The sequence below is a fragment of the Carassius auratus genome, chromosome 14 (assembly GCF_003368295.1).
Source record: "Carassius auratus strain Wakin chromosome 14, ASM336829v1, whole genome shotgun sequence".
In the NCBI taxonomy this organism is placed as follows: Eukaryota; Metazoa; Chordata; class Actinopteri; order Cypriniformes; family Cyprinidae; genus Carassius; species Carassius auratus.
Window position 1 is genome coordinate 230,303 of NC_039256.1, and position 20,474 is coordinate 250,776.

Sequence of the window (20,474 nt, forward strand, 5' to 3'; positions counted from 1 at the left end):
GCCCCACTCCAAGACACCGGTTTTCCATGAGATGATGGGGTTATGCTGCTCCAACCACGGGTGCCCTTGTATCATGTCAGTGGTGATTCCTCCAGAACCAGCAGATGGAATCTCCTCCACATGTAGTAGTCCGATCTAGAGGGTTAGTGGGCCAACACTGTGGCGAATACATCTTCTACTCAACGGTTTACGGGTTATTGAATGAAACGTCACAAGACCAGACGGTGACTGAGTGTGTGTGTGTGTGTGTGACTTTTGTAGGAGGGATTGATTGCAGGTGGATGAGGAGCACGTTGGTGTGATTAGTATTCCATTGAGGGTGTGCACTGTGATTGGTTGGTGTTGGAGTCGAGGAGCACTGTGGCCCAGACCCTCCACAATCCGAGACATGAAGTCCCAGAAACCCACCGGCTCATCATTGGTTATGTGGTAAGCCTGATGAGAAAACTGAAATTTAATGTGTGCAGGTTTATTCGTTTTAGCTTTGTTTAAATGGTTGTAAAATGGATTTTCTTATTTGTTTCCATATAAAATAAAAATAAAAATGCAAACTCCACTTATTCAAGGCTTTGTGTCAGATGCTAATCTTGAATTTCATATGACTCAATACAACATAAAGGTTTGTCAAATAGCTGTTTCCCAGTAGTGGCATGAGTTTTGTAATCAGATTACATTTTTCAAGTAACTAGTAAGGTAACACATTACTTTAAAATGTATAAATATACCTTTAAAATTTTCAACTAAGTATCGGATTCACTTTTACACACTTTCAACTAAATATCGGAGTTACTTTTTCAAATAAGCAATGCAATAAGACACATCTTCTTTCCCCTTGATGGGAGAAATTGGGAGTTCCTTAGGCTTATTAATTTCACTTTTACAGTTGCCAAAAAGATAACTTTGTTTTTTTTTGTAATTAAAAAAACACTACTAAAAGCAAGTCCAGCTCAGGTGATAGAAAGTAATAGAATGCATTACTTTCCATAAAAAGTAACTAAGTAACACAATATTGTAATGCATTACTTTTAAAGGTAACTTTCACCAATGCTGGTGACGAAATGTACATTTTTGACAAAGGTTCAATGAATGTTAAACAGCAAATAAACATCTCATATTACAAGCACTAGGTAAGGCCACACAGGTAAAAGTACATTAGTACATAGAGTTATTTATCTGACCAATTTGGATCATTTGACTGCATTTAAAGAATGACTGAAAACCCCAATGAAAGATTTGAGAGTGTTTTTGTATTAATAGGTTTCCCTGGAACTGGAAAGTCAAAGCCTGATGCCTCATTCATGCTGGTTGTTTACACATTAGACACATGTGGGATTAGATCTATGAATGCACATCTAGAAACATCTCTCACTCATTCAGTCTCTTACACACTCTTTCACACACATTAAAAAAGTTAACAGCTTAAATCATTTGTGGATTAATGCGTATTAGAGATGCGAACCGTTTAAAACGATTCAGTTCGATTTGGTGAACTGAATGATTCGTTCGCGAACCGGAAATCCAGCTGCTTTGATTTGAACTCTCTCTCACACAGACATGGAAGAGAAGACAATGCTGAATAAAGTCGTCGTTTTTGCTATTTTTGGACCAAAATGTATTTTCGATGCTTCAGAAAATTCTAACGGACCCTCTGATGTCACATGGACTACTTTGATGATGTTTTTCTTACCTTTCTGGACATGGACAGTAGACCGTACACACAGCTTCAATGGAGGGACTGAGAGCTCTCGGACTAAATCTAAAATATCTTAAACTGTGTTCCGAAGATAAAAGGAGGCCTTACATGTTTGGAACAGCATAAGGGTGAGTTATTAATGACATAATTTTCGAACTAACCCTTTAAGGTGTTCAGCTGCTAGAATATGCCCATGAACTACATTCTCCACATAGGTGAAGTTCACAAGATTGGATCCATATCTAAAGAGCAAATCAGCATTAGACCGTATGTGATTCATTTACTGGTCACATTATGTCCATCACATCCACATACAGCGGGGTTCAAACATCGAAGACCACACCGAAATTTTGAGATTTAATATCTAAATGTAAAGCAGGAAATGCAGCAAAAATGTAAACAAACAAACAAACAAATAATGACTTAAATGAAGAAAAAAACATATTTAAAATTCTGCACTGGAAAAAAAACTAATTTGTTCAGATGGTCATATTTTCTTGCTTTCACTGAAGCACAAGAAGTTTTCTAGATCAATTTCAAATCATGCAGCAGAACATGATCATCAGGTTTTGTTCATGTCAGGTTGGCCCTGGACAGCCCCTTTCCTTAGTGTTTCGAGTGATCCATTGACCTTAATCAGCTGGTTCTGGTGTGTTCAACTTAAGTAGACTTACCCACCCAACAAGCTAAGTCTAAGGCTGCATTTACACTGGCACAAAAAAATAATCTGATTTTTTTGCCCACATCTGACACAGATTGGAATATGTTGCACGTGTAAACACAAAAATCAGCACAAGATCAGATTTTTTACATCCAATCTGAGCCACTTCCAAATGTGGTTTTAAATCAGATGTCACATATCCGACTTACCTCTAAACAGAAATATCCGATTTCCTGCAGAACTTCCAATGCGTCACATTTGCCCATAATGATTGTGTTTTAATGATGGATGCAAACTTTAAAACATTGCACATTCAGCAACTAGTTTTCAACCCCTGCCCTGTGAATTTTATAAATACAACAGCTAAAAGCTACATTATATTTCTCAGCAATGAGGTAATAACTTTTTTTTTACTTGCAAGCTTCACACTCGCTCACGTTTCTTTCTCTCTCTCTCTCTCTCTCTCTCTCTCGTAAATTATTTCTAATTCGTAACAATAAATATCATCTTGGCACTACTTTATTTCACTAAAGAATTCTCCCTTTAACGAGCTCTAAATAAATTAGCCTTACAAATTAAAAATACTGTTATTTTCCCAAAAAAACACATAACTGGAGTGGAATGGAGAAAAAAACCTTGGGAGAAACCAGGATCAGTTGGGGGCCAGTTCTCCTCTGACCAGACGAAACCAGTAGTTCAATTCCAGGCTGCAGCAAAGTCAGATTGTGCAGAAGAATCATCTGTTTCCTGTGGTCTTGTCCTGGTGGTCATCTGAGACAAGGTCTTTACAGGGGCATGAATTATCGTGGCAACATGGCTGCTACAGCGACCAAAAAGACACATAAATGTAAGCTTTTTTGGCATAAATAAAGATTTTAACGAAAAGTAATAATATGTTTTGTTACATTCAATTGTGAGTTCATATTAACGGTCATGTTACTCAAAGAAATGTTAGGAAAAAATTGCTAATATTTGCTAACTTCATATCAGTACAGACTGCATGATAGTGCCACAGCATATGTCTGATCAGGGCGATAACTGCTGTAGACATTGATGGGGCTAATCGCCCCAATAATTAGAAATCGCTAAACCATTTTCTCAAATATTGCCTATTCGAGAGAGAAAGAGAAATGGAAGTTGCGTGTATTCGCGTCAGTGCGTTTACCTTTTTAGAGTAAGTTTTTTTGTTAGGTAGGTAATTCCAGAGTTTAGGCACCAAATAGGAAAAGGATCTGCCACCCGCAGTGTAATGAAGTGACGTGGGAAAGATGCATTGTAATGATTGCTGTGGGGGGGGGGGGGTTGAGGGAAGAGGGGGTTGAGTTAAATGATTGTTGCACCTGACCATTGATGACCGTGAAGGAGAGAGAACGATAAATGGAGAGGCACAGCGAAGTGTGGGGCGCTCAGGAAAGAAAATATGCCACAACTAAGAAAGAGCTGTTAAGCATGGTCACGTTCATCAAGAATTTTAAACATTACCTTTTGGGTAAGGAATTTGTCCTGTGAACTGATCATAATTCCTTGAGGTGGTTGCACAATTTCCAGGGCTTGGAGGGACAGTTAGCCAGATGGGTGGAGCAGTTAGCAAGTTTCCAGTATAAAATCGTTCCACGCCCTGGACAAGGGCATGCTAATGCTGACGCCCTTTCTAGGCTGCCTGCTTACCTGTCAACACCAGTGCCCTTGAAGCCAGCCCCACTGACACGAGGGGCGCCTGTAATAGCTGCAGTACAAAATGTGCCCCCTAATGTAACCCAAGAAGAGGAAGGGGGATGAGCTGGCTCGGGCGCAATGGGAATATGCAGAGTTAAAAAATATCATTGTTAAAAAAAAAAGAGAGAGGGACTGGGTTGCAACCACCGGATGATCTACAAAGGTATGCACCAGTATGGTCCCAGTTACAAATGCAGGGCTCCCGGTTGGTGAGGTTTCCTCCATTGAACTCAGATGCCACAAACCAGCTCCAGGTGGTTATTCCCACTGTAATGGTGTCAGACATCTTAAGACAGTTGCATAATGATGTTACGGGTGGACTCATGGGAATACAGAAATTACAAGCAAAAGTGAAAGAACGGTTCTATTGGCTGGGCTGGTTTGGGGATGTGAAGCGATTGTGTCGTGAGTGTGTGGATTGTGGGCCCAGGAAAGCTGTAGGAAAACAATGGCAGGCCCCACTCCAATCGGTGGTAACCTCGAGGCTCTATGAGCGGGTGGCGGTGGATATTTTGGGACCTCTTCCCCAAACCCCAAAGAAAACAAATATATTGTAGTTATTGGCGATTACTTTTCCAAATGGACGGAGGCGTTCCCTCTTCCTAATCAGGAAGCGGAGACTGTGGCTAAATTGCTGGTTGAACAGTGGGTGTGCCGCTTTGGAGCCCCTAGGATAGTCCATACTGATCAGGGCCGAAATTTTGAATCTAGGTTATTTAAAGAAGTGTGCCAATTGCTGAACATTTATAAGACCAGGACGTCACCGTATCATCCTCAATCGGATGGGATAGTTGAAAGGTTTAACAGAAAACTAGCCTCTATGTTGTCGCTGTTTATAGATGATAACCAAGCTAACTGGGACATCCTGTTGCCATATGTGATGATGGCCTATAGAAGCAGCGTTCATTCCAGAACTGGGTTTTCACCTTACAAAGTTTGGGATAGAGATCGTCCTTCCTGTCGATGTTATGCTTAAGTCCATCAGTTTAGAGATGCAGTGAAGCAGAAGGGAGACTATGACTTCAGAGCACATTTCCAATATTATCCTGAAGCAGAATTGGTCTGGGTTTGGGGGAAAGTGAGGAAAAGGTGGCTCTGTCCAAAATTACAACGAAGGTTTAAGGGGCCTTATAAAGTCACAGAGAGGATAACTGAAGTTCTGTACAGACTTGTGCCAGTTGAGGGGGAACAGAAATAGTGGTGCACTTCAACCGACTTAAACCATGTCTTGCTTCTGTAACAGAGGTTACCAGCCAAGAGGGTGCAGAGAGCCCACGGATAGCTGGCGTCCCACCTAAGGAGACCTGGCTGCAGACTTCAGATTCTACAGCGGGTCGAGAGAGTGAGGTGGCAGTGCCAGGGGCCAGACCTGAGGTGCCTCCAGTCACACCTACGAGTGGAGCAAGTGGTGTGCCAGGAAGCAGTGCTGCCTCAGTGGGATCACAAGGGCAAAGGGACCGGCCGGCTCTGACCACACAGGACCAAGGTGGTCAAGGATCTTCACACATGTGGCATTTGCAACCATCCATGACTAGCAAAGTTCCAATGACTGGGGAGGTCCACAACAAGGTGCAACGTTATCAAAGGACTTGGATCTACGTTGAGCAAGAAGGGCACCGGTGTGGTCCCGGGACTATGAGATGTTTTGAATTTGACTCGAGGATGAGTCTGCTTTATGGGTGTGGGAAGTGTAATGAAGTGACATGGGAAAGATGCATTGTTATGATTGCTGTGTGTGTGTGGGGGGGGGAGTTGAGAGAAGAGGGGGTTGAGTTAAATAATTGTTGCACCTGACCATTGATGAGCGTGAAGGAGAGAGAACGATAAATAGAGAGGCACAGCGAAGCCTGGGACGCTTTGGGAAGTAGTGTTTTTGCTAAACGCCGAGCTGCACTCAAGGTTGGGTGCCGTTTAGGGCTGCCAGCAGTGAAGATAGTTTAGTGGGCTAACCTGTAGATAAGGCGGGGTATAGGAGTGCGTTGGGCGGCGCGCCTTCTCAGAAAAGGGGTGCTCCATTTTCGCTACAGTCGGAGGCCTCGCAAGCGCTGGACTGGTGTCTGCTTTCTCCCCTCTACCAACCAGCCAAAGCCTAGACCCCGGGGGAGGGTCTCGCATCCCGGGAGAGTTAAGTTTTTAACTCTTTGTGTGTGTATGTGTGTGTCTCCTGTTTAGGTTCACTACAGCATTTTCAAATTGTCTGAGTTTTGAGAACGTAGTGGAGGATTATAATTTAACAAGAGCTCATTCAAATACTGAAGTGCTAAACCATTCAGTGCTTTATTTTGAATTCATTCATTATTCAAATGCAGAAATGTTAATGCAGATTTGTCAGGACTGGGAATCAGAACTCAAATGCAGACCAGAGTGTCAGTTCAATTAAAGGTAAATTTATTAATTCAAAGTTTTAAAGAGAGATGTATGCTGAGCAGGGTATGTTCTCGCAGACAGACGGTTGGTGATCCAGTTTCAGTAATCTGTGTTCTGAGGTTCTGGTGAGAGATTTGATTCCAAGGTTCAGGCTGGAACATGAATGGTACAATGATCTGGCGGGGACTGGAAAGTTGGTCTGGCTTTTAAAAGAGAGTAGATTGCTTGAAATGGAACAGGTGTGTTTGACTGACGTGATGAACTGCAGGTGAGAAGACAGGATCACTGGAGAACACACCCACCAGCAATCTCAAATCAGCCAGAGCCAGGATCATGACCGAGGGTTTGTGACAGTACCCCTCCCCCGACGAGCGCCTCCAGGCGGTCCTCCAGGCTTCTCAGGGTGAGAGCGATGGAATGCCCGTATGAGAGCAGCATCCAGAACCTGCTGCCGGGGAACCCAGCTCCTCTCCTCTGGTCCATAGCCCTCCCAGTCAATGAGATACTGCACGCCGCGCCCCCGGCGACGGGAGTCCAAAATCCGGTGAACCGTGAATGCCGGATGGCCATCAATCAGCCGGGGGGGTGGAGGGGCCGGGAGAGGAGGGAGTAGTGGACTGATAACCACAGGCTTAAGCAGAGATACATGGAAGGCAGGGTGGACCTTGAGAGTGGGAGGCAGTCGGAGACGGACGGTCACGGGGGTGATGACCTTCTCGATCACCAAGGGACCAATGTATTTAGGTGATAATTTCTTAGAGTCTGTCTTTAACGGGAGATCCCGGGTGGAGAGCCATACCTTGTCCCCCACGGAATAGGAGGGTGCAGGAGTCCGACGACGGTTGGCGTGGCACTCATATTGGGCAGAGGTCCTCAGAAGGGTGGCCCGGGCTCGGTGCCAGGTGCGATGACATCTGCGGATGTACGCTTGGATGGAGGGAACAGCCAACTCTTTCTCCTGAGAGGGAAACAACGGGGGTTGAAAACCATAGACACATTGAAAAGGTGACAGACCTGTGGCAGATGTGGGAAGCGTGTTGTGGGCATACTCCACCCAAGGAAGCTGCGATGTCCAGGACGTGGGGATGGAGGAAGCCAAACAACGCAGGGTGGTCTCCAGTTTCTGGTTGGCTCTCTCCGCTTGGCCGTTAGCTTGAAGATGGAACCCAGAGGTCAGGCTTATGGTGGCCCCTATGGCTCGGCAGAATGACTTCCAAACGGCTGAGGTGAATTGTGAACCTCTGTCCGAGACGATGTCCAAAGGTAGACCGTGGACCGTGAACACCACAGAGACTAAGAGTTCGGCAGTCTCCTTAGCTGTGGGCAGTTTGGGCAGAGGCAAATAACGTGCAAACTTGCTAAAATGATCCGCCACAGTGAGAACCACAGTCATACCCTTCGAGGGAGGTAGCCCAGATACAAAATCCAGTGATAAGTGAGACCACGGCAACGAGGTATAGGAAGCGGCTGCAGGTACCCTGGGGGGGGGGCCGGTTGGAACCCTTGTTCTGTGCACAGACGGGACAGGCAGAAACAAAGTTCTGGACATCGTTCCTCATCTCTGGCCACCAGAACCGTCTGCGCAGGAAGGCCAAAGAGCGTGCCACTCCAGGATGGCATGAGAGTCTGGAGGAGTGACCCCACTGTAATACAGATGGACGGACAGAGAGAGGCACAAACAGACGACCCGGGGGGCCGTTACCTGGGTCAGGCTGGTGCTGCAGGGCCGTTCTCACCTCTCCCTCAATCTCCCAAATGGCTGCCCCAATGACACAGGTTCTTGGTATTATGGTGTCGGGTTCTGCAATAGTCTCCTCCTTCTCGAACAGCCGAGACAATGAGTCAGGCTTCACATTTCTGGAACCGGGCCTGTAGGTAAGGGCAAAATTGAAGCGACCGAAGAAAAGAGCCCACCTGGCTTGACGAGGATTCAGGCGTTTCGCCGAGCGGATGAACTCCAGATTTTTATGGTCGGTCCAAACCACGAATGGTTGATCTACGCCCTCTAGCCAATGTCGCCACTCCTCGAGAGCCAACTTCACAGCCAGCAGTTCCCGGTTCCCAACATCATAGTTTCTTTCTGTGGGAGATAACCGATGGGATAGAAAGGCACAAGGGTGAAGTTTGTTATCCTCACGGGACCGCTGGGACAGGACTGCCCCCACTCCCACATCCGAGGCGTCCACCTCCACAACAAACTGCCGGGACGAGTCAGGGTTTATGAGAATGGGAGCTGATGTAAACCTCTTCTTGAGATCCAAAAAGGCTCCTTCTGCCTCAGAGGACCAATGAAACGGTCTAGCTGGGGAGGTTAGTGCAGTTAATGGTGCAGCAGTGCGGCTGTAATTTCTAATAAAACGTCTATAAAAATTAGCGAACCCCAAAAATCTCTGTAGCTGTTTCCTTGTATCTGGTTGGGGCCAATCTAAGACTGCTCTCACCTTCTCCGGATCCATCCTCACCTGACCTCTGGCAATGATGTGACCGAGGAAGGTGATGGTGGAGGTGTGGAACTAGCACTTCTCTGCTTTGACAAATAGGCGGTTCTCCAGTAGTCGATGGAGGACCTGTCGAACATGCTGGACATGTTCCGCTTGATTCTGGGAAAAGATGAGGATATCATCCAGGTAAACATACACAAATCTGCCCAGCATATCTCTAAGTACGTCATTGATTAGACACTGAAAGACAGCAGGTGAGTTAGACAGGCCAAAAGGCATAACCAGGTACTCAAAGTGTCCCAGGGGGGTGTTGAAGGCCGTCTTCCATTCATCTCCATCACAAATTCGGACCAGGTGGTAGGCATTGCGGAGATCTAATTTCGAAAATACTGTAGCTCCCTGGAGAAATACAAAGGCTGAGTTCATGAGTGGTAGTGGATATTTGTTCTTTACAGTGATATCATTCAAACCTCTGAAGTCGATACACGGGCGGAGGGTCCCATCTTTCTTACCCACAAGGAAAAACCCGGCTCCAAGAGGTGATGACGAAGGGCGGATAATCCCAGCTGCCAAGGAATTGTTAATGTACTCCTCCATTGCCACCCGCTCTGGTCTGGAGATGTTATACAGACGGCTCCGAGGAAACGTATATCCAGGCAACAGGTCAATGGCGCAGTCATAGGGTCGGTGCGGGGGAAGTGAGAGAGCCTGTTGTTTACAGAACACCTCCGATATGTCGTGGTACTCAGTAGGGATTAATGACAGGTCTGGCCGGTCTGGTTCGGGTTTCTGGCGGGTTACAGAAGAAGGCAGAGCAGACCGCAAACAACTAGCAAGACAGGCTGAACTCCAGTTATGAACCTTAGCAGATATCCAGTCAATATGAGGATTATGTCTAGTTAAGCAGGAGTGCCCCAAAACTAACGGTATAAATGGTGAGTCTATAACAAAAAAGGAGATTTCTTCAAAATGATTACCTGACAACTGGAGCTGGACAGGGCAGGTTCGGGTTGTTACTCGAGCAAGCAGCCTCCCGTCAAGTGTACTAGCCTCCAGTGGCTCCTTAAGCTGCTCCGTGGTTAATCCCCGCTGATTTACTAATGTGGTGTCCAAAAAACTCTCGTCTGCTCCAGAGTCAATGAGGGCTTGGAGCTCCAGAGTCTGGTTCCTCCAGAAGATAGTGGCATGTAATTGGGTTCGTGGACGGGAAGACAGAGGTAAGGTTGCTCGGCTCGCTAGGATGCTCCCCCTGGCTAGCGAGCCCTCCGGTTTAACGGACGGATAGGTCAATAAGCGATGTAGTGGCCTGGTTGTCCACAGTAGAGGCAAGCGTTTGTTCCTCTACGGCGTTCTCGTTCATCTGCACTGAGACGGTTCCGACCCAGCTGCATGGGCTCACCCTCCGGGAACTCCTCTCGCCCTATGGGCTCCAGTGGAAGTACAGGACGAGGAAAAGATCTGGATCCTACCGGAGCTGGGGAGTGATCTCTTCGGCGAGGAATGACGTCACAGCCAGGGTTGCGTTGTTTCTGTCGTCGTCGCTCTCGACAGCGATTATCTATACGAATTGTCAAAGTTATGAGATTATCCAGGTTCACAGGTTCAGGATGTGTCACCAGTTCATCCTTCAATCTTTCACTTAAACCATTGATAAACACAGACAGCAGGGACGCCTCATTCCACCCACTCTCTACAGCCAATGTTCGGAACTCAATGGCATACTCCGCCATGCTCCGGAGTCCTTGGTGAATAGAGAACAATCTCATGGAAGCATCATTACCTTGGACCGGATGTTCGAAAACCTTGGTCATCTCTGCAGTAAATGCAACATAGGTGGTGGTAAACTGGTCCTGTCTCCTCCAGTGAACTGAAGCCCACTCCAAGGCTGCTCCACGCAGCAACCCGATGAGGTAGGCAATCTTGGATCTCTCTAAGGCATAGGTGAGGGGTTGGAGAGCAAAAACTAGACCACATTGCATGAGAAATGTCTTACACTGACCAAGGTTCCCATCGTACCTCTCCGGTGGTGAAACCCAAGGTTCACTGGCAGGGTTAGCTGTGACTGATTCGGCCAGTTCAGGGGCTGGAGGAGGATTTCGCAGGGACTCCTGAAGGGTTCCCACACGGAGAGACAAGTCCTGAATTCCTCCCATAATTTCCCTAAGCGCGGTACTGTGCTGATCCAGGATTGCTCCTTGAGTGGATACCGTGTGGCGAACTGGCTCTAGGTCTGCTGAGTCCATAATGGCCGGATCGTTCTGTCAGGACTGGGAACCAGAACTCAAATGCAGACCAGAGTGTCAGTTCAATTAAAGGTAAATTTATTAATTCAAAGTTTTAAACAGAGATGTATGCTGAGCAGGGTATTTTCTCGCAGACAGATGGTTGGTGATCCAGTTTCAGGCTGGAACATGAATGGTACAATGATCTGGCGGGGACTGGAAAGTTGGTCTGGCTTTTAAAAGAGAGTAGATTGCTTGAAATGGAACAGGTGTGTTTGACTGACGTGATGAACTGCAGGTGAGAAGACAGGATCACTGGAGAACACGCCCACCAGCAATCTCAAATCAGCCAGAGCCAGGATCATGACCGAGGGTTTGTGACAAGATTATTGTAATGCTTTATTGGGTTGTTGTTCAGCACACTTATTAAACAAACAACAGCTGTAGTTTGTTTACTAAGCATGCAGAACAACCACCCAATAAAGCATTACAATAATCTAACCTTGAGGTCATAAATGCATGGATTAACATTTCTGCATTTGACATTGAGCATATAGGCCATAATTTAGATATATTTTTGAGATGGAAAAATGCAGTTTTACAAATGCTAGAAATGTGGCTTTCTAAAGAAAGATTGCTATCAAATAGCACACGTAGGTTCCTAACTGATGACAAAGAATTGACAGAGCAGCCATCAAGTCTTAGACAGTGTTCTAGGTTCTAGGCTTTTCAAGACTTGAAGCTATTTTCTCATTCAGAAAGGATGTCCTTAATCCTCATTAACTCAGGGCTTTCCAGCACAGGACAATGCCCCAAGCTGTTCAGAGGCACAGCGAAGATGATCTCTGAGGACTCCTCTTTCTCAGCCTTCACATTGTTATTGTTGTAAGGCATCTAAAGTATGAAAAAGAAACAGGAAGTTATTCAAGGAGTGATTCAATGTGAAGTGCAGATTTTTGGTCACGCAATCAGCTCACAGTGAATGCAGAGAATTGCATTTCAGCATGTGCTGTTAGTTTACAATGCATTTGGGAACACAACAGTGCATTGTTCAGTCTGTATTTTTAGGGGGTTGGGGGGCGGTGTGAGAAAGTGTGACTTGGACATAAAATGATTCACGCAAATGAAAAAGTTACACAGAAAAAAAAATCTAATTACAAAAATAACAGCATGCTTTTGTGCGTCCGTGAGTTTACCTGGATCAGGTAACCAATGACTCACCGCTTAGCCACGCCCACTTTACCTCCCACCTGGTAAGAAGCTGCAGAGTGCAGAGCAGCCGACAGTAAAGAGTCTTCTTACAGTTCCAGCATCTGCGCAGAGACACAAGTTTACTAACTGAACACGACTTTACTGTTTTGCATTGCATGGATCTACTCTTTTTTTTTTTTTTCATTCTTTAACTCTCTGGTTGGACTGTAACGTTTTAGTCTTGGTGGTTGAACTCGGTCACATTGTCGCTTCTCCATGGGTGCGAGTATGAGTGTGTGAGTGTGAGTGAATGTGTGAGTGTGCCCAAAGAACCTGACGTAACCTAGCTGGGCGAATTGCTGATGGCGCAGCAGGTCAACTCGACCGTCAGCAGAATATCTCCTAGCCTTTCAGAACACAGTTCCTGTGGAGGGGCATGGGTGGCGGCAGCGGAGGCGCGTTGCGTGTCCTCGACACTGGCGACAAGAGCCAGGCTTAGGCCCAAGTACGCAACCTCAGGTGTGTCAATGTGCTTTCATCTCATTGTAATAGACATCTACAATAACACAACAACATTTATATTATTAATCTTCTCATCAACTGATAGGTTGACTTTACATAAAAAATACATTCGGGACAGTTCGGGAGACTTACCACTCGGCTCGACTCCGTCTGCTGCACTCGGTACAGATGCAGCGGCCTTTAGCGACCCGGAATTGGCTCAACACTATCTACTTTGCTGTTCACCAATATTTCCTTTAAAATTGATACGAGGCCAAAACGTTAACTTTATTTAATTTGTATTTATAAGTATATAACAATATCATTATGATTAATGGATTTTAAAAGTAAAGAACTCGCTTGATTAAGTTGGCATGAGGACAATTTATTTACAATACTGTCCAATTACAGCAAAATAAATAAATAAATAAAGCAGAAGATAAATAGAAAGTATATATAAAACATGACATTTAGCAAAATTACCTTTGCATTTATTTATACTTGGATACTAAAATATAACAAGTATAAACACTCAGGTTACAATTAACAAGTTAAAATAAGGTTTCATTTGTTAACATAAGTTACCTATACCTTACATAACTTGGCAAATACTTAATATAAATCTCAGTTAACTGTAGTTAATTTCAACATTTACAAATGCATTATTAAGAACAAACGTTGTGCCTGTTGACATTAATGGATCAGAGCTAACATGAACTAACCAAGAACAATTGTGGTGTATAAATATATATATTTTTAACAGTATCAAAGATTAATGCATATTGTAACAAATGCATTGCTTATTGTTATTTAATGTTAATTTAAACATTTACTAATGTTAACTAATGATACCTTATTGTAAAGAGACACAAAAACTTAGTGTTTTGAACAACACATTAGTAAATGACAAAGTTTTTAAATTAATTACATTTTGTACTTTAATTTATCTAACCATTCACAACTATTACCATGGATCATTTCTGAGTACTTATTCTGAATACATTTCCTTGGTTGTTGCACATTTTCAAATTGCTCAGGATTTATTGTTGTGGTGGTGTAACATGTCTATCCACGTCTTAATCTGTTAACATTTTTGTTTGGGAGCTTTCATTTCTGCACCTGTAAAGAGCAAATAATATACAAGTATCTATTAGTAAAAGAATAATTTAAAGGCACTGATGTGAACTACATTAAATTCATGTTGTAGAAATGTACATTATTTTACAGACTATTTACAGGACTAAATGCAATGGCAGCACAATAAGTCTGTGCCCAGCATGATTTATCAATTAATTATTTTAATTTAATTTATGCATTTAGCAGACACTTTTATCCAAAATGACTTACAGTGCATTTTGGCTAACATTTTTTAACTAACATGTTCCCTGGGAATCCACAACCTTTGGCTGACATGCCTGACAAACTTGTTTGGTTTGATTACCAGCATTCTTCAAAGTATTTTCTTTTGAGTTCTACAGAAAAACAAAAGTCAGAGGTTTGGTAAAGCGTAAATGACAGAATTCTGGTTAATTATACATTGAAGTAAATTAATAAACACTTTTCAACAGTCATCGCTATGTAGAAAATAACAGTGAACCCAGCTGCAATAAAATGCTTGAAAAATACACATTCAGATCCAAAGCTCCTCTGCACAATATTCACACTTTTCATTATTATTCTTCCCAATTACGTTTAGAGAACTGTTTAATCCATATCTCTTGATAAATAATCCATTGTTTTGTTTGAATCCAAACAGCAAAGGGCTGTCTGGCATCAGAGGTACGATACTATTATAAATTTACCTATTATAAGTAATGAGTGATTAAGTGCAGTGTCAAATTCTAAGGAGAGATATTATGCTGTCTTCATTTCTATTCTCCAAAATCATCCTCTCATTTCCAGCTGTTTTTTGAATATTATATAAATACCGTCCTTTATTCTCACCATCCCATTTCATTTGCCACATATCATTTAATGTTTTTTTTTTTTAAGTAGCACTTTTATTTGTAATTTATTCATTGTAACAAGTGAAATGATCACCTGAGAGCGATAATATCCAGCCAGCTGCAGAACCGCAGCCACAGAACCGGAAGTGAGGGGCGGAGCTTGCGTTCTTAATACAATAGCGTCACATTGCGGTTTTTATGGGGTAATTTGCTTTTATTAAACACAATACGTCATACTTTATGTATGCATTTTATAATTATATATTTTCCATTTTATAAACCTCAGTCCTCTGTAATTTAGTTGTAGGCCTATACAGTTATTATTGTATTATGGAAGTTATTTCCTGTTTGTCATATTAAAAATAATGTTTGAAAAAGGCATTTTATATCAAATTAATTTTGAGTCTTGTGATTAAAGTATGTGTTTAGCCCAAAGTCAAGAACACGTGCATCATACATTTTTTTATATGAAAAAAAAAAAAATTCAATAAAACACACACACACACACACACACACACACAGCAACAGCATCATTTTACAACTAACAATCAAAATATACACAATAATTAAATTAAAGTTTATAAAATGAACAATTCACTATTAAGCCCATTTTATCACCAATTACTATTTTCAGCAGAATAACCCTACTACTAAAATGAAAAAACATTACTTTAAGTAATCATCACACAACATTTCTTACATATATTGTAATAGTAAATCCCCTTTGTTTGCCAAAAAATAAAGTTTGCTTACAGTAATTTTCAATAATTAAATGATAAATGATGAAATTAATGTTTTATGCCTTCATTTGATAACCAGAAAAATGTAAAGGTAAAGAAATTCAAAGGCTACTTTGTGAGAAAATAAGTTGTTTTATGCATTCAAATAGTTGGACATGCTAAAACACATAATTTGGTAACAATAAAAAAATATAAATAATACGGTGAGAAAAAATATAACATTTCATAGGGTCCCTAACATGTAATTTTTCTTAAACTTGTAATAAATTGATGTGAAATGTATAAGTTTCATGATTTCAGTTAATAAGATATTATTTATATTCAGTTAATAAAAAATTACGAATATTCTCCCTGTAAACAGCACAAAAAACATGTTCTTTATTTAACAACTAAATAATCACACCAATAACTGGTTGCAAAAATGTGTAGTATAGCCTAAAATAAAGAAATAAGTATTTCCTAGAAATAAAGTTCCTTGACTGAAAACTGAAATGCACCACAGAGAAATTAAGTTCATTGTTGAGTTGTAGTCTCTCTGTCAAGTGGAAATAAAGCATAACTTAGCCAGGTTTGACTGTTTGCATGATGATCTTGCTATTTATAATGTAGTCCTAGCTGCTCTTGACATAACAGATGATAAATAACCCTTGTGTTGTTTAATCACAGCAACAATGGCTTCACCAAGAGGTCACCATCAGAGAAGAAGCATGGATAAACCGGTTAACATATCGTAAGAGATTGTTTATATATTTTTCATACATTATTTTTATGTTTGTTATGTATTTTCATGATGCAGAGGATTAGTACAAACTTGTGTAGTTATTTATAATTATGTAAGTTATTTATAGTATTCTGTATATAGCATAGAGTATCAAACTAAAGAAACATTTCATCGGTTATTTGGAACCCAAATTTACTACTTGAGCTCAAGAGCTCAATGCTATGACTATGACTGATGAATATTATCTTTACAGGACAAATGTATTTTTGGAGCATTACTTTTTTAGTATCGCTACGAAATAATATTTCCAAGTTTTCGTACTTTCTTAAACACAGATTCATGTGGATTCCTATTGAAATGACTGGATTTCACCCGCAAAAAATCAACGGACATCGATAAATCTGACCAATAACCTTAAGACGACATGCTAATAATATGTCCCAAAGAGTCAAAGCGAGAAAGATATGAAGCTGCTATGAAACGGAAGTAGCAATCTTTTATTGTGTATTGTGCAATGGTAAAAAAAAATTAGGATGTAAACTTGTTTCTATCCATCGGTTGTTGATTGGATGGAGGTAGATCTGAATTTTGAGTTGACTATAAGAAAGGGGCAGACTTTATGTGGATAAAATGATTGTAAAAATCCAGCATACGTCACCAGGGAGAAGTCGTTTCATTGGTAGATCAAGTTACAGAAGAGCACATGCTAATAACAAACATTATTGACTGATTTGGAACGCTTTAGAAAGCAATACTGTGTGCCACACAAACAGACTGACTTACTGTTGATTCCAATTAAGTTTGATGATTTAATGTTACTAAGTTAATGATTTAATATTCCAATTCTCCATACTGTCCTAGAATCAACACTTTGGACATGCATCATGACGAGTCCGATCAAAATCAGCAGATGTTGGGAGCTACCTACGTTCAGCATGAGTGTTGCCATAACAACGATGCAAAGAAACCAGTATACAATTGCTTTTCCGTCTGAAGAAACATTTGAGTGAAATGTGTTTTTGATATAAGTAGAACTTTTTTTTTTTTTCAGGTGAGCCAGCTGAAGGGAACTCCTCTCAGATGGCCGCTGTTTACCAGCGAGAGTCAAGAGGTGCAGCGCTACACCACCGGTGCCACCAGGAACCTCTTTTCTGAGAACATGGAGAACAAAGTGACCCCTATTAAATTCGTCTGGGAATCCAAGCTCAAAAGGGACATTAGAGAACCGGAAGATGAACTCCGCAAGAACATCACAGGTGGGCATTTTAGTCGTTTTGTTCTTGTACCTTAACTTTAATGCTGTTTTAATCACCCTTGTGTCACAAAATCACAGAACAACCTTCACCTTAAGACCACATGGTAACCTCATTAATCACTGATTTGGAAAGCTTGTACATAGAAAGCAACTCAATGTGCTACACATATATAGATTCACAATTGATTCCAATGGAGTTTGAAGTTTGCATGTTGCTAAGCTATTGACTTAGGTGCCTGATTTACTAAACAGATCAAATTAGAGTAAGACCGCGAAAGAGTCAATGGGTGTGGATTGGAACGTTCTATGGTTGATCTACTGACAGTGACAAAGGCAGCACAAATTAGCAATGATAACTGGGTGCATGTAATATAGGGCTGCACGATTAATCGAGATTGTGATGTGCATTTAGTCAGTAAAGCCGGTTCTGTGATTAGCAGTAAATCTCCATCACCTGTTTTCAGTTGGAGCAGCATTTACTACACAGAGCCGTAGTTCTCTGACAAGCTATGCAAAATCGCATTCATAATCACAGAAGATATAATTGTAGGATTATAAAATTGACTAAATCGTTTTTGATAATGACAGCTGTTTGTAGTAAATAGGGATGTCCCGATCTAATGACGTGATCGGAAATCGTGCCTGATCACATGGTTTCAGACTCGATCGGAATCGGACGTTACCTCCCGATATATATGAAGCGTATGTCTGCGGCCTGGAGGTATTATAAAGCTGATGACAACAACATTGCCATTGCAATCTGTGAGATATGTAAATTTAGGATTACAATAGGTGAAAAGGAAAAGGCTACGGCTACATTTAACATAACAAACCTAATACAGCGCCTCAAAAACAAACACCCGACACAATAAATCGAGTTTACCCAGGCATCCCAGACAAAGAAGAAGTCAGCTCACGCTGCAGGAAAGTTTGAAGAGGAGAGAAAAAATGCCTCATGAGAGCGTGAAGTCGCAGGACATCACAGTCAAGGTAGGACAAATCAGGGGCATAGATTAAGCGGGTGAATGTCCCTCCCCGACATTTATCATCACGGAAATTCACTTTGTCGGTCAAGTGTGTTACACGGTTTTCAAGAGCTGGTGTGAATAAATATAGTTTCAAACTCAAAGAGACAGGATAGTCTGCATGACCTGATATTTTATTCGGACCCAGAATACAGCGAGATGAACATCACAGAGCGCTAAACATCTCATGCAGTGTGTGTTTCATTCATCCTCAAAGCCAGAGGGAGCTCTCGTGCAGAAAGTCATATCAGAAAAGTCCTAATATGGACAAAAGCGTCCAGCTATCGCTGTATAAAAACTATTGTTTTCACAGAAAAACAGAAACTTATGGAAACACGAAGACATTAATATACGATCACGACAATATATTGTTTTTCAAGTCATCTCCAGCAGGTAATATTAGAGTTGCCCATACTACCAGTCAGAAGTTTTTGAAAAGTAAGCTTTTTAATGTTTTTTTAAAGAAGTGTCTTCACCAAGCCTGCATTTATTTGATCCGAAATACAGCAAAACAGTAACATTTTGAAATATTTTTACTAACCTATTTAAAATAGCTGTTTTCTATTTGAATATATTTCAAAATGTAATTTATTGAACATCCTGGATCTGTATTTTTGCTCTTCTTTTTTTAATGTATTATAGAAATATCGGATCGGGACTCGATATCGGTAGATAAAAACCTGATTTGGACATCTCCAGTAGTAAATGCGGATCCATCTGAGAGCACGTGAAAATACCACATTTAAAACTCCATAATGTCTGTCGAGTGTTTAAAATAAATCCTTCTTAACAGAAGAAGCATAATAAATAACAAATAAATAAGCATAAATGGCTGCCCACTGCTTCCGGTGTGTGTTCACGGTGTGTGTATGCACTTTGGATGGGTTAACTGCAGAGCACGAATTCTGATTATGGGTCACCATACTTGGCTGTATGTCATGTCACTTTTAACTTTCCTAATTAAGGCACACAATATTTAATTTTATACTAAATCAGGGCTATTCAATTGGCAGCCCGCAGGCCTAATCTGGCCCGCCAATCATCTTCATCCGGCCCGGGGCAAGAGTCATACACATGCCTGAAATAGTTTTTGCTCTAATTAGTTTGTCAACTTGGTGGTAACACTGGCCCGGGCCATTGTTTCACACCCAAAAAAGAAAAGGAAGACGCTCATGTGACAGGACTATGAGATATCCGCAACTTTAAATGGGTGTAATGACCATGCTTTCGGTCATATCTTCTAGCGAGAAATAGCACAGACACTGTTGAAAATAAAATAAAGTTGATTGTCAAATGGAGTTTGTAAGGCTGCGTGTTCGATTGAGCCGCTTCAGCAGACAAAAACTCACACAATTATGTTAAAATGTGCAGTTATGTCAAGTTACCTTGTAAGCATGGTCTTAAACGAGTCCTAAATGACCGTAGCATGTTACTAGAAAAGCGAATGTGTGTGTCAGATCATTTGCACCAAATTTTAAAGAGATAGCGCTCTTTAAAGTGAAACCTGATGAAGTCTGTCATTGATGTAAATCAAACAACTAAAGAAAAAGGAGAAATCACTCCCACTGCTCTAGTCGGCAATTAACTTTTGTAGCTTGAATAAAGATTCATGTTAATTTTATAATTTATACATATACAATTTAGTTTATGTGAAGACTTTGTTCAGTTCAACTTAAAGTTGTCACTTAAAGTTGGCTTTCAGTTATACTGTAATGTTGAAAGGCCATAATTATTGGCTAAAATTGAGGGAAAATGAATTTAAGAGAGATATCATTAACATTACTGGTATCAATGATACTGGCCTTCATTAACTGTACGCTACTTGGTAAAAAGATGCCATTAAACTGTATTTAAAATGTACCATCTTTGTTATTTGTTCATTAATTTGGAGTTTCAATGTAAAATGATGATAACATAAATATATTAATATACAAATAAAAAAAGACATACGGATGACCGCCCCTACCTGGCCCCCTTCAAATTTTCAATTCGATA

The 20,474-nt window shown here is 41.4% G+C and overlaps 1 protein-coding gene across 5 annotated transcripts in view; it reads left to right on the forward strand.

The window, feature by feature from the left end:
• LOC113113355 (plakophilin-3-like) overlaps positions 1 to 20,474 on the forward strand; it is a 25,236-nt gene continuing 4,762 nt past the window's right edge. For 2 of the 5 annotated variants that reach the window (XM_026279489.1, XM_026279485.1), the window contains exons 1-4: positions 11,716 to 12,810; positions 16,145 to 16,208; positions 17,061 to 17,169; positions 17,251 to 17,455. In XM_026279489.1, coding sequence (XP_026135274.1) covers positions 12,654 to 12,810; positions 16,145 to 16,208; positions 17,061 to 17,169; positions 17,251 to 17,455 — 535 coding nt within the window. In that variant the 5' untranslated portion in view covers positions 11,716 to 12,653. Of the gene's footprint in view, positions 143 to 261; positions 430 to 11,715; positions 12,811 to 14,548; positions 14,942 to 16,144; positions 16,209 to 17,060; positions 17,170 to 17,250; positions 17,456 to 20,474 lie in introns of those variants that run through there. The other 3 variants (XM_026279486.1, XM_026279488.1, XM_026279487.1) reach the window with 3 other exon arrangements.